The sequence below is a fragment of the Maniola jurtina genome, chromosome 13 (genome assembly GCF_905333055.1).
Source record: "Maniola jurtina chromosome 13, ilManJurt1.1, whole genome shotgun sequence".
Taxonomy (NCBI): Eukaryota; Metazoa; Arthropoda; class Insecta; order Lepidoptera; family Nymphalidae; genus Maniola; species Maniola jurtina.
The window spans coordinates 5,337,127-5,351,724 of NC_060041.1; the positions used below are offsets into that span (position 1 = coordinate 5,337,127).

Consider the following 14,598-nt stretch of genomic DNA (forward strand, 5'->3'; position numbering starts at 1 on the left):
TTTGGTGCGTTGCCTTGGCGTTGCCATAGTCCCGTATGTAAAAAGTACTCTGTGATCAACTAACGCCGCCATCTTGTTAAGTGTTACACTGTCCCCTTGTACGTGGTGTTGTTAAGTAAAAAATCTGAAATTCGCTTTTTTTTTAATATTCAAACCATTCTATACATACATATACTAACATCACGACATATCCAGTATCCTAATATAATAAATACAGCATAAAGTGTGCATCTTATAGCTATATTTAGCGATAGGTAAATACCTATTTGAGTAGGTAAACATGGTAGGTTGCAAATCTGTGACGTATTCATGGTTTTTATTATTCTTTTTCGATGTGAAAACCGGGATGATATTTTCAAAATATTCTCTACAATTGAGGAGATTTTATTTGCTGGCAGCCTTTGTTCAATAACTACGCCCCCCGTGTCAATGCTATTCAAGTGCCAACAGATCAAAAGATCCTTGGGTTTTTTCTATCGTTTTACTTTTCTTTTACTGGTTTTACGGTTCAGGGTTCTACTACTTTTGAGGTTTAGGTTTTCACAATCAATCACCAACATGAAGGTACAGTACGTGCAATACCTGCGACCTGTCTCTGTGTGTCTCTGACAGCACGTAATACGTAATCCAGGGCCGTAAAATAAATTTAAAAAAAACGTAATAAGTATAACGTAGTGATTACATATCTTTATGGATTACATACTCTTTGTGTGACAGGTGACAGTTTAATCCTACTCTATGGTTTCATTTCAGTTTGACCACAGACCACGAATCCGGAGAGTTTGTGAGTTTGACTGACCGGCCGGCAGGGAAACTTTATTTTACTTTTCCTCTTGTTTGCCTGTTGCCAACTATTTTTACAAATTTTAAAAGTGCATGAAGTAATTTTTTCTGTTTTTGAAACTTTAAACCAAGGACACAAGAAATGCCTCATTTTAGAATTGAAACTAATGTGCCCAAAGCCAAGATTCCTCATGATTTTGTAACTAAAGCTGTACCAGTATTGGCCAAAGCACTAGGGAAACCAGAGCAGGTAGAAAAATAACCGGTTTGATAATAGTATTAATTAGTATTGATTATTATGAACTAAATATCAAGTAAATTTTCTTGTATTCTTCCAGTACTGTGTGGTATCTGTTATCCCAGATATACCAATGAGTTTCGGTGGAACCACTGATCCTTGCGCTATTGCCAATCTCATGTCAATTGGTGCACTTGGAGTGGAGCAGAACAAAAAGCATGCAAAAGTACTTTTTGAACTTGTGGAGAAAGAATTGGGTGTTGCACAAGATAGGTATAAACAAAACAGTTTTTTTATTTATTAATGTTCCCTATCTCCAGAGAAAAAAGGAACCATTATTAGTTGTCTGCAATGTCTGTCTAGACTTGACAATTCAATCAAATCTAGAGACCTACTTCCCGTTGACCTAGATTTATGAAATGCTACATATTAATATGCATCTAAAGTGAAGACTATAACTAAGATACTTGTTCTCATATTTGTAGAGTGCTGTCTCTTCTCATACGTTTTGATCTTCTGTCTTACCCACCATCAAGCATGAATCATACCATCATACCTGCCATGTATGTAACATGACTATGGTATAAATCTAACGTGATCAGACTAACCAATGGCAGTTTTACTAAACCCCTAATCTTTCTACGCAGCATTATGCCAGAATGGTAAATTAATTGGTATATTAGCTGTAACTAGTCTTGGCTAGTCTCACATAAATTATTCCAATGTTAGACTTCACAAGTTTTTCTATATTTCTCATAGTAATAAACCTCATACCTATAAAATTATCACACTAATATTATAAAGGCGAAAGTTTGTATGTGTGTGTGTGTATGTTTGTTTGTTACTCCTTCACGCAAAAACTACCGGACAGATTTGGCTGAAATTTAAAATGGAGATAGATAATATCCTGGATTACCACATAGGCTACTTTTTAACCCGGAAAATCAAAGAGTTCCCACGGGATTTCGAAAAACCTAAATCCACGCGGGCGAAGTCGCGGGAATCGGCTAGTTAACAATATTAAATGAAACAAATATGGAATAAACCATTTAGATATGAGCTTGTTATCAAATTCAAATGTAAACACTTCATGAATAAAGAAATATATGTAGTGCAATGTTATGAAAACATTTTGTACTGATTACATCATACTACTTGGCCCTCATTATCTGCTAAACTTAGTAACTTGACAATAAGTGTATATTGTTTGAAAATCCATTTATATAATACTTGCTTATGCAGTAACTATGACATGTTGACTACTCAAACTTCAACTCCCAATTTTACCCCCTCAGGGCTTAAATTTTCAAAAATCCTTAGCGGATATCTACATCATAATAGCTATCTGCATGCCAAATAACGGCCCAATCAGTCTAGTAGTTTGAGTTGTGTGTTGATAGATCAGTCAGTCACCTTTTCCTTTAAAATATTTTTAGATAATAATGGTAGAATTAAGGAAGGGTTAATGTACCAATTTAAAACTGGTTATTTCATTTTAATATGACTGTACTCTGAAACAATTCTGTCTCTCATATCAAGTCTTTGGTATAGGTATGAATGTGACATATTGCATGCAACATTTTGTGTCTCTGGAATACCAACTTAAGTAATGCATCTGTAACCATTTACTTATATGGATCTATTGTGATTCCACTACAGTTCAGTTCAATTAGGATACTGGTTACCATCATTTACAGCAGCATTTGACTGGGATTTGTTTAGTCTCTATTGGGTATGAATGATACAACACAGTAAATGCTATTTCACAAGCTAATAATTCAAAAAAAAAAACCCCCACAAGAGTCTCTATAAGAAAACTAGAAAAGAGCTGATAACTTTCAAATGGCTGAACCGATTTTCTTCGATTATAGCTAAGAACACTCCCAATCAAGCCACCTTTCAAACAAATAAACTAAATTTTAATTGGTCCATTAGTTTAGGAGCTATGATGCCACAGACAGATACACAGATACACACGTCAAACTTATAACACCCCTCTTTTTGGGTCGGGGTTTAAAAATACCTCCACCTAGAAGCTAGGGGGAGACTAGTTATTTGCCTGTTCACTCTTCCGGGCTCCGGCATAATACATTATGGCACCTACAATTTTTTTAATTAAATACATCTATTTTTTTTTTGCAGGATGTATATAACATTTCAAGATGAACCTACGGGCAATGTTGGCTTCAAGGGAACTACCTTCCATGCTATCTTTGGTTAAATGTATTATGCATTTATTTTTGTATTATTTCCTTAGCTCTTTGATCATAGATATATACACCTAAGTACCTAGTAGAATATATATTATGTTCCTTTACTTTGCTATTATTGTACTTTACTCCATTAGTTAAATTATAGTAGTTTGATTATAGATTTTAACACCCTTGATAAAGTTATGAGAACATTTTATTAATGAGAAATGAGATCTTAGAAGCCCTGAGAAGTGTACCTTTTATCTACCCACCTGAGTACATAATATAGTAGTAGTTACTATAATGTATGCAGGAAGGTAATTTTTATGTAAAAATTGAATAAATACCGGCAAATTAAAATAAATTTGATCCTGTAGCTGAACAGATTAATTTGAAACAAACAAACGTTCCTACCTTTCAACATTGTATCTTTAAAAAAATAATAAATCTATGAAATACGTTTATTTCTGGAGACTATCTAATCTTCTAACTTTGTCGTCATTTTTTGTTCCATGTACCTACCTAAGCTTCGATAACTTTTAATTATAGACTACAGGCCCATGTTTAAAAATGGGTGGGTCATATGAACCACCAGGTGACGTATACAGGACGATATAAGAGCATAAAATAATAAGTTTCAGCACTATGCCGTCACTTGTAAGCTGTCCAACAGAGTGCTGGTGAGAATTGAAAAGTGCAGGTAGAGTGAGTACATTTTGGTCATATATTTTTGTACGGCATTTTTACCATCGATAGATCCATGAAAAATAATAAGAAAGCGCGCAGTGCCGTAAAAAAATGGTGCGCCACAAAGTCAGTAAATGTTTTGATTTTCTGACAATTTCCGGGGTAAATTTGGTCATTTAATTCTGTACGGCACTAGTTTCATACTGTTTCAATACAGCCTCTAATCCATTATTCCGCAACGCCGTACAAAAATCATGCGACAAGGGGAAAAAATTGAGGGTAGCAACCCCCTCTCTTTCCGTGGTCCGGGGGGTGATTTGACAAAGTACGGCTTTGGTTCCAAAACATTATCTAGCACTCAAAAGTACTATTAAAAATAATGCCGTCAAAAAATTAGTGTTCATTTGAATGTGTATCAATAATTATCTTAATTTCATGGTATACTTAATTTTTAAAGATGTAAAATCATTTGACTCTGTACGGCAACTTTTTTTTAACATGATAGTGTAAAATACTATTGTTATATAGTATTGCCGTTCAAAAGAAACTGTTCTAAAAAAAATTATAGATAAATACAAAAACTGAAATTTTTCAAATTATTGCAAAAGTTTAAATATTCATAGATTAATAAAATATAGCAATTTTCTACGCTTTTCCCTTGTTTTAAATAGTATTAAGATAAATAAATTAGGAAAAAATTATGCCGTACATTTTAATGCAGACCATATCTTTTAGGCTGATGAAAATGACGCTACCATTTTAAGGGTGTAGTACTTTATGGCCATCTGATACTGTACGGCATTAACATATTTTTGAAGAGAACAATTGATAATATGATAAAATCACTATGCCGTCTAACTGAAGTGAACGGGTGTGTATATAATATCCACATCCCCTACAAACCTTTGGACCAACGAAAATGTACGGCATGTAAAAAAATATTATCTATGCATAAAACACTTTCAAAATAAATTAATTTTATGTTGTTTCAAATCACCCCCCGGACCACGGAAAGAGAGGGGGTTGCTACCCTCAATTTTTTCCCCTTGTCGCATGATTTTTGTACGGCGTTGCGGAATAATGGATTAGAGGCTGTATTGAAACAGTATGAAACTAGTGCCGTACAGAATTAAATGACCAAATTTACCCCGGAAATTGTCAGAAAATCAAAACATTTACTGACTTTGTGGCGCACCATTTTTTTACGGCACTGCGCGCTTTCTTATTATTTTTCATGGATCTATCGATGGTAAAAATGCCGTACAAAAATATATGACCAAAATGTACTCACTCTACCTGCACTTTTCAATTCTCACCCGCACTCTGTTGGACAGCTTACAAGTGACGGCATAGTGCTGAAACTTATTATTTTATGCTCTTATATCGTCCTGTATACGTCACCTGGTGGTTCATATGACCCACCCATTTTTAAACATGGGCCTGTAGTCTATTACGAATAATATGGTTGCTAAAATATCAAGTATTGTTTTATTCAAACAAAATTAGCACATTCCAAGGCATTTTTTAGAAAGCCATTGGCAACACTGATTATTTTGTCTATGGCTGGTACATTACTAAAATATTGAGTTGTGACTCATGACTCCAAAGAGTATATATATAATATGTATACGTTTTATACTATCTCTATGGTTTTACCTGACTCTTGAGTTGGCAGTTGGCTGGCAATTGGTTATTTTACTTTACAGAAAAAGTTTAATTGTTATGATAAAAGTATACTACGTATTCCGTTCCGATTTGTTTGTATTCGTGGTTGGTAGGCACTTTCAAGTAGGTAGTTTAGAACGTGTGTATTTCAATTACCTACCTACTTTTTCTGTGTCAGCATGTGGTCAGCATTATTTGTTCATTAGCATCTACATTTGCACTGAAGGGAGGACTGAACAAAATATCTTCAACAATGGGTGCTGAAAACTCAACACCTAAAAATTACCAAAGGTAAGGCATGTAAATCACTATAACTGCGTTTCGACAAAGTTGACCAAGTTCAAGATTTATTAGGTAATTAATCTATTATATCATTTTTTTAAATGTATTTTTTTTATTGAAATTAAACCAGCAAGTAAAATTTAAATCGAGGAAATTTTGATTCAAATTCAAAAAAAAAGGAACTCTATTAAAAATAAATCCCATGGGAACTCTTTGATTTTCGTGGACAAAATTTAGCCTAAGTACCCAGCCCATGCCCATGCCCATATTTAGCCCATCTGGGATGCAAGCTGCCTTACCTATTTTTCATCAGTCTGTTAAATGGATGGGCCGTGAAAGCTAGAAGACAGACACACAGTTTCGCATTTATAATATTAGTATTGATTTATGTTCCCTAGAATATGAAATCCTCTGTGATCCAGTCAGACTTGCACTTGGTTGGTTGTTATTTATTAAAAACACAGCATAGACCAGCAAACTACATACAGAGTGGAGTGGTGCAGGGTACAGCATTTTCATAGTTCTGTACTCGAAGCTAAGCTGCCAGACTGTCTCGCAGCAGGTTGTATCTCATGAACCGTAATATTATGTCGGTAGATAGGTACTAGGGAGTTGAAATTTTCACAGAATGTGTATTTCTATTGCTGCTGCAACAAGTAGGTAATAAAAATTTCCAAATGGGACCATGAAAATAAAAAAAAATTAAAGTGTAAATAAAAAAATTAATATCCTTGGTGTGAAAGTCTGACTCACGCTTGACCAATTTTTTTATAACAACTCAAATTCAACATTCCAGCAACCGAAAGTAATTTCAGTTCCCTATATTTTTTTTCACTATACTTTCAACCGTTACATGTCAAAATAGGTAGTCAAAGAAGATGCTGCACCTAAGCTCTGCTCAGCGTTTGCGTATTTGTACATTCTATAATATCTCCCATGGCTAATCTCTATGGAGACTGTCTGTTGTGGCTGAATTCCGGTTGCAAGGACATTATTAATTAAAGTCCAAAGTATCATTGTACAGTGCTCCTGTTGCTGATCACTACCCATATTATGCGAAGTGTGTTTGTTTGTTGGTTTGTCCTTCAATCACGGAGCAATGGATCTATGTGATTTTGTGCATACTTAGATATAGTTAAAGACCTGGCAAGAGACATAGGCTACAATTATATTATTATTAATTTTTATCCAGGCAAATCAAACCTAAATCCATGCAGATGAAATTGCAGGCATCAGCTAGTAGCCAATATTATTGCTCAGTATAAAATGATAAAAGCTTTGTTAATGTAAAGTGTATATGTTTTAGGGAAAACACTACAGATAAAGCAATAGCAGAGGCCTTGGAAAAACAAAAGCGAATGTATGATGAAAAATATGAGGAACTACGGCGAGCTCAAAACCGATCTGTGAAGGTTCTACTAAGTGAGCTTAAGAAAAGGTATGTAATTCTATTGTATTTAAGAGTAATATTTTTCACAATATATTTTTGAAGCGAAGCTTTGCACTTTGAAATGTGGACCTAAACAACAAAAACAATCTAATGAATGAATGCATCTCTCTCTAAAACAAAACTTCTCATTATTTTTTAGAGAAACAGTTTACAGTGCTGCTCTGCTTCTATTAGGTGCTCAATAGGTTTATTATTTTTTCACTTAAGTAATTTTTTTAAAGTTGATGTTGCTAATTTTGATCATTTAGTATTTTAATTTTTGTTTCAGCACTAACGGGAACCAATCCCGTAATAATAATGTTTGCCAACCACCAGTAACCAATTCTAGCGCATTGTTGTACCCAAATCTAAACATAATATCTAACAACAATGCCCAGGTGTCAACAGCTTATGTAAATCCTGCTATCAACAACGCTCAGATGTCAACAGCTTATGCAAGTCCCGCTAACAACAACGCCCAGATGTCAACAGCTTATGCAAGTCCCGCTAACAACAACGCCCAGATGTCTACAGCTTATGCAAGTCCCGCTAACAACAACGCCCAGATGTCAACAGCTTATGCAAGTCCCGCTAACAACAATGCCCAAATGTCAACAGCTTATGCAAGTCCCGCTAACAACAATATCCAGATGTCAACAGCTTATGCAATTTCTGCTATCAACAATGCCCATATGTCAACTGCATATGCAAGTCCCAGTACATCAGACTGCCAGAGACCATCCAATTCTATGTGAGTTTTACTTTATGTGTATTTCAACGTTAACCTTTTTTACATTGTACAAGAAATTACCCTGTTTAATTTTATTTAATTTTCATGGTAGCCATTTCATTTTTTTATTACTTGTTGTTAAAGCGGCAATAGAAATGCGAGATATTCACGAGATACAGCCCAATAACAGACAGAAGGACGGTCGGACGGCACCCTGCGAGTATGAATCCTAAAAAATAGAATGACAATTAAATTTTATCTATTTCTATAGGTCATCGCAAGTATTACCGACAGCACCTTCAGCTCCAATAGATCCAGCATTCGAAGCCTTGTCTCCCATTACTCAGTCTAGACCGCAAACACAAACACGTCCTGGGTAAAGTATACCTATCACTTACACATTTCCAGTATGCATTAGGGCTCTTTTCTAGAGGCGCGGTGCGTTGCGAGCCGAAAAAAAAAACCACGCGACGCGATTTTTGTTTTTTTAATAGCGAGCAAACGAGCAGGCGGGTCACCTGTTACCGCCATGAAGGACTAGAGGTGCTACCGATGCGTTACCGGCCTTTCAGGAATTTGTTGGCCGTTCCTTGAATAACCCATGTTATAATCTAGTGGGAACACCGCCGATGGGAGTTGATCCCACAGTTTGCATGTGCATGGAAAAAAGAATCTGGCATAACGGGCGGTGGATGCACCGATCACTAGGCACCCAGGTGGTGAGGGTGATATTGCTTGCGGTGGCGTGCGGTGGTGCGTCGCGTCGCGCTTTTAAATAAAATGGCCAAGTATGAGAGCGTTTATGCAGTAGCGTTTGCTTGTATAATATGGCGTAGTACCACGCGCGACACAACGCACCACGCGATGCGCAACGGGCTGCGTCTCCAGAAAAGAGCCCTTAGGTAACTAAGTCATCAGGCTTAATTAATATTGAAAGCAAATGGAAGTGAATTTCTAAAATATTACATAGACAGTATATTGACTTCTATCTCTATATTTACTGTAAAGCACCCATTTCTAACGAGAAATAAAATTCGTATTCCGGCGAATTTTTCATTTGGGCAAAAAAGTGTTTTCGTAGCGGAGATAAAACTCAATATGCTATGTAATGTTTTAGAAATTCACTTCCATTCCCTTTCCAAGTAAACTGAACCTTAGTCAATGGCCAGCTTATTCGACAGATAAACTGCTTCTTTTCTATTATGAAGTTTGATTATTTTCAGATCATCGGGGTCACAAACACGACGTCCAATAGCTCTGATGACTCAAGCGGACCGTTCGCCCAGCTCTGTGACTGCTCAGTCTAGAAACAAAGCACAACCTGGGTAAAGTCCTAATTATTGTGTACACTTGACTTTCCTAATGTAATATTTTTAGGGTTCCGTACCTCAAAAGGAAAAACGGAACCCTTATAGGATCACTTTGTTGTCTGTCTGTCTGTCCGTCCGTCCGTCCGTCCATCCGTCCGTCCGTCCGTCCGTCCGTCCGTCCGTCCGTCCGTCCGTCCGTCCGTCCGTCTTGTCTGTCAAGAAAACCTTCCCGTTGACCTAGAATCATGGGCAGGAAGGTAGGTCTTATAGCACAAGTACAGGAATAAATCTGAACATCGCAAATTTGTGGTTACATCATTAAAAAAAATTACAATGTGTTTCAATTTTCAAAGTAAGATAACTATACCAAGTGGGGTATCATATGAAAGGGCTTTACCTGTACTCTGGAACAGATTTTTATTTATTTTTATGTATAATAGTTTTTGATTTATCGTGACAAAAGGTTGGAAAAAATACCCGAGTACGGAACCCTCAGTGCGCGAGTTGACTCTTTTTTGAGTTTTTTTTTTAAAGTAAAGCATGCTACAATGGCGACCTTGCACTGAAAAGCGCAGCATTGAAAGACTCCCCAGATGATCAGATGACATTAAACAAGTCGCAGAGCGTGTGGAAGGCTCTACCAGAGACCTATGTCCAACCGTGGACGTCCTTCGATTGATAATGATGACGATGATGATTCAGGCTAAATCTTTTTAATTTAGTGTAAAATTGCTACTTGTATTTGTTACTCTGATGAATTCTATTTATATTTATTTATTTAATTTGATTTTTATTATATTATTATTATCTTACATTATGTAGGTTATACCCATATTATATTTGCTTATAAATAGATAATGATAGACAATGTATATTTCAGATCATCTCGGTCACAACATCTAATAGCTCAGACGACTCAAGCTGTCCCCTCAACCAGCTCACTGACTGTTCAATCTGTGAATGTACCAGAACCGCCACTAGCTAAATCCAAAACAAGGTAATCCATAATTTTGGACTTGCCTTTACACAGGTTCAAAAATCTATTAAAACTATGCCCCTGAGAAAAGCATATTATACAATCGAAGATTGTGTACATGATAAAAGAGCGTTGTATTGACCTGCAATTCGCTCCAGCAATGCGTGGGACTTCAATTGCTTTTACACATGCCCTAATATTGTATATCAAATCTTTGAAAAGAGTTTCTTGCTGGTTCTTCTCGGTAGGAAAGTGTCGGATGAGGCTAGGGCACTGTTACGGCTGTACAAGAAGGCCTTACGCAAATAAGTGGTTAAGTATATAATGTGGCCTTACCGAGTGGCATTTTCCAAATGGAAAAACTCCCAAAAATCAAGAATAAAAAAAAATCCAAACCAGTGGTAAATGCTTTTGACGATTCAAAAGAACTTGTAAAAGTCTAATTGAATAAAAATATTTTGAATTTTGAATATTCGTCTGTCTGTTTGCTAGCTTTTCACCACCTACCGTTAAGTCAAGAGTGAATAGGCATCTTCTAGGCAAGCGCGCTCCATCTTAGGCTGCATCATCACATGCTAGCAGGTCTGATTGCAGCCAAGCGCTGACTATACATAAAAAAAAGACATGGGAAATTACGCTATGGACATTATTCATCATGAAAGTATTTTGATCAGAAGTGTAATTTACAAGTTGTGTTCCCCAGCTTCTCAGTTATTTAATTTGTTTCAGGAATATCCCTCGTAACAAAGCAACTCCCAACATTGTGAAATGCGTTACATGTAACTGTGAACTGGGATTACAAATCTATCAATGTATGAACGGGCATAGCTCATGCAAAGAGTGTAAATTGAAGGGAAATAGATGTGGTTTGTGCCGCGAACTTATAACAGACATGAGAAATATCACGCTCGAAGCAACTATCGCTGAATTAAAACTGAAGGAACCTGATGACGGGGTAAGTTATACAGGGTTATTATAGCGCGCAAAACACGTGGTTCAATCTGAATTTGCAATATTATGATGGATTGCGCAGACAGAGATTTGCGCAGGATTGTTCAGATTGTACTGCTTGTACGCACGGTTTTCATTTGAAATTTTAATAAATAATTGTTTAAATGTTAATGATTATTCTCGTATCAACAAGTATTAAGTATTTTATGTGATTTAATAAATAAAAATTCCTATTTAAATCATTTACACCATTTTTTTTTTTGTGAAACGAAACTTGCGTGATAATTTTTAGGAACGAATGAAGTGCCCCAACTCTGCAAATGGATGTTTTCTAATCGTAAAAAAGGATGAAGTTGAAGGCCATTTGAAAGAATGTCCCTACAGAGAAATGCCATGCCCTCTGGCGGCAATTTTTGGAGTTTGTACTTGGAAAGGTAAGTTTGAACAAGTATTTTACTTAATATAACAAGCCAACTTCTTAACCTACTTCTTAACCTCAAGGTGCTATTAAAATTTCTTGACAGAAACCTAACAATTTTTGACCTGACCTGGGCTTCATGAGTCACAGGCGAACACAGCATTGGCTAGGAACTAGACTAATCGACCACTTTTTGATTTCCCTCGGGGTTTTTAATAATCCCGAGAGAACTCTGCTTTTTCTGGACAAAAAATAAAATTTCCGGGATGCAAGCTGTCTCTGTACCAAATAGATGAGGCCTATTTGGGTGAGGATCCAAGTGGATTTAAGATTTTTATAAATTTCCTTGGAATGGAAACTCCTTGATTATTATCTGGGACAAAAATAGCTTATGTATTTCCGTCCCCGGGATGCAAGCTATATCTGTGCCAAGTTTCGTGAAAAACGGTTAAGCAGATAGGCCGTGAAAAGCTTATCTGCAGACACACGCTTTTGTATTTATGATATTAGCATGGTTTACATATTATAGATAATATAAGTAGTTAATTATATTGTTGTAGGAAAAATAAACCACATGGGAATTCATTTCAAAGATGTACATCCAGAACACTACGAGGCTGACGTTAACAAGGAAATGAATCTACTTAATATTAACGTTAACCATAGAATTGTATATTTGGTAAACCTCAATACATTTCACTTTCTTGTGCACATTGAAATCGATAAAGACCAAAAAACAATTTGTATGACCGTCCAAACATTGGGCACGAAGTTTAGTGCTTCAAAATGGACGTACGAATTTCACGTTTACAATAAAAGAGAGCCCCGAAGGAAATACCAATACATTGACACATGTAGCTCCAATAGTGAGTCAATCAGAGATATTTTCATGCAAAAGAAGTGTGCTGTCCTTAGTTCGGAGTATGCCAAAACGTTTCTTGATAATAATAAGCTGTCATACAAATTCTATATAAAAAAGAATTTAAATCCAAAAAAACAAGTGAAATGAATTATTGTAACAATGGGTAAAGGTAGAAACATATTTGCGGCACACCACGCCACGCCACATGTTTTTTTAACAAATAAACCACTTTGACATTGTGACAATCGCAATAACCTTTGGTTGGCTCATAGGGGCCTTTCATAATACTTGTGGTGCCATGTTGCATTGCAAGAACGATGTCGCACCATAGTGCAATTTCCACGATGCGTTGTGTGTTGTAAAATTTTACAATACGACGTCACACCGCAAGTATTGTAAAAGGCTCAATATCTTGGTATTGGCTAACATGCACTATCGCAGCTAGAATACCACTAATTCAGGCAATCACAACCAATTTTTCGTGTTTATTCCCTGAAGAATTTGTTAGTGGCAGACGCGTGGCATCGAGTGTTGTCCAGACTTCAGAGCAATCACGGTTATCTGGATCGGGTGGCTTGTGGTGGCGTCGCGTCAAATCGGGTGTTGATAGTGTGTTTCTGGTCACACAAAATTCTTTATTACTTTTGACTCAACCCGCATGGCGTGGCATGGGGCGTTGTTGCAGATATGTTTCTTTTTCTTTTTTAATATTTGTAATAGACTAGCTGATTACTGCGACTTGGTTCGCGTGGATATATGTTTTTGAACACTCGTGGGATCTCTTTGAATTTAAGGGCTAAACAGTAGCCTACGCCACTCTAGATTTTTAAGTTTATCCAATATCCATGCTAAAAATCACGCCGATACGTTGCTCCGTTGCGTCGTGATTGAAGGACAAATCAATAAACCGAAAAACAAAGACTCGTATTTATAATATGGGTATGGTTTAATTAAGGCTCAAGGCATATTGTAGCTAAGTAGAAGCGAGGAAGAGATGCTCCGACGTGATTGTGACGACGTTGGCATTCTCGCCTCTTTCATTTTAGTTTTAACTTTTACAAACATTTTTGTAATAAAATAAGGTTCAGTTTGTTTTGTAACAGTTTACAATGTACGCGTTCCTTTTGCTTCGCTTCTACTCTGTCACCTAAATAAATAATTAAGGACATAATAATATTGATTTTATTCTAATATTCTTTACTTATTGATAAGGATATTCTTTGGTCTACCTTTAGCTATTAATTAGTGCTTATTCGATGGTAATGGCAGGTCTAAATAGGTCTGTTTATAGTACCTATCCTTTCACTGTAGGAAAGGATAGCTCTACTTTTATACCTGTAATAATTGACAGGTTAGTTTTATGACTGAGCACAACCGTAATTTTTTTTTTTTTTGTAAAAGTCCCACTTGCACAAAAACACTTTAATCAAAATAAAAATATTTTTTTTTATTCAATTGAACTTTTACAAGTAGGTACCTACATACTTTTGAGTCTTCAAATCATTAAGCAATAGGTTTAATTTATCCTTTGCAAGTGGGCCTTATTTAGTTTTAAATAGTAATTAATGATTGTTTAAATGTTAATGATTATTTTCGTATCATCAAGTATTAAGTATTTTATGTGGTTTGATAAATAAAAAGTTCCTATTTGAAGTGTCTGTTTTTTTTGAGCGTAGCGAAAATTCGTAAGTCTATGGTTATTTGTTTTATCGAACCATCTTTTTAACCCCCGACCCAAAAAGAGGGGTGTTATAAGTTTGACGTGTGTATCTGTGTGTCTGTGTATCTGTGTATCTGTCTGTGGCATCGTAGCGCCTAAACGAATGAACCGATTTTAATTTAGTTTTTTTTTGTTTGAAAGGTGGCTTGATCGAGAGTGTTCTTAGCTATAATCTAAAAAAATTGGTTCAGCCGTTTAAGAGTTATCAGCTCTTTTCTAGTTTTCTTGTAGAAAAGAAGGTAAGATAACCGTTAGGTTCATAATATTATGTCAATAGACAAATGTCAAGCTGTCAAGATGGACGTTGCCTAAATACATAATTATTTATTTGAAAATGATGTTTTGGAAAACTCAA

At 35.9% G+C, this 14,598-nt stretch overlaps 2 protein-coding genes across 5 annotated transcripts; both read left to right on the top strand.

Annotated features, from left to right (window-relative positions):
• The first annotated feature begins 759 nt into the window (after positions 1-759).
• Positions 760-3,338, top strand: LOC123870898 (macrophage migration inhibitory factor-like). Its single transcript, XM_045914397.1, has 3 exons — positions 760-1,033; positions 1,122-1,294; positions 3,164-3,338. Exons 1-3 carry the CDS (start codon positions 926-928, stop codon positions 3,240-3,242), a joined length of 360 nt encoding a protein of 119 aa, XP_045770353.1. The 5' UTR covers positions 760-925; the 3' UTR covers positions 3,243-3,338.
• Positions 3,339-5,537: 2,199 nt separating this feature from the next.
• On the top strand, positions 5,538-14,176 carry LOC123870884 (E3 ubiquitin-protein ligase SIAH2-like). Of its 4 annotated transcripts, none has more exons than XM_045914371.1 (10): positions 5,538-5,856; positions 7,154-7,285; positions 7,566-7,674; positions 7,717-8,027; positions 8,278-8,382; positions 9,230-9,331; positions 10,197-10,313; positions 11,022-11,247; positions 11,536-11,677; positions 12,222-14,176. In XM_045914371.1, exons 1-10 carry the CDS (start codon positions 5,819-5,821, stop codon positions 12,668-12,670), a joined length of 1,731 nt encoding a protein of 576 aa, XP_045770327.1. In that variant the 5' UTR covers positions 5,538-5,818; the 3' UTR covers positions 12,671-14,176. The 4 variants fall into 4 exon arrangements, with proteins under 4 accessions (XP_045770327.1, XP_045770328.1, XP_045770329.1 ...); XM_045914372.1 differs by having other exon boundaries at positions 7,843-8,027; XM_045914373.1 differs by having other exon boundaries at positions 5,539-5,856; positions 7,566-7,656; positions 7,867-8,027.
• The last annotated feature ends 422 nt before the right edge of the window (positions 14,177-14,598 follow it).

What these genes read in the sequence shown, in the direction of transcription:
- LOC123870898 (XM_045914397.1), top strand. Translation starts at nt 926, where the DNA reads ATGCCTCATTTTAGAATTGAAACTAATGTGCCCAAAGCCAAGATTCCT. An exon ending in CACTAGGGAAACCAGAGCAG is followed by an intron (nt 1,034 to 1,121) that starts GTAGAAAAATAA and finishes GTATTCTTCCAG; the next exon opens with TACTGTGTGGTATCTGTTAT. An exon ending in TTGGGTGTTGCACAAGATAG is followed by an intron (nt 1,295 to 3,163) that starts GTATAAACAAAA and finishes TTTTTTTTGCAG; the next exon opens with GATGTATATAACATTTCAAG.
- LOC123870884 (XM_045914370.1), top strand. Translation starts at nt 5,819, where the DNA reads ATGGGTGCTGAAAACTCAACACCTAAAAATTACCAAAG. An exon ending in CAGAGACCATCCAATTCTAT is followed by an intron (nt 8,028 to 8,277) that starts GTGAGTTTTACT and finishes CTATTTCTATAG; the next exon opens with GTCATCGCAAGTATTACCGA. An exon ending in TGGAGTTTGTACTTGGAAAG is followed by an intron (nt 11,678 to 12,221) that starts GTAAGTTTGAAC and finishes ATATTGTTGTAG; the next exon opens with GAAAAATAAACCACATGGGA.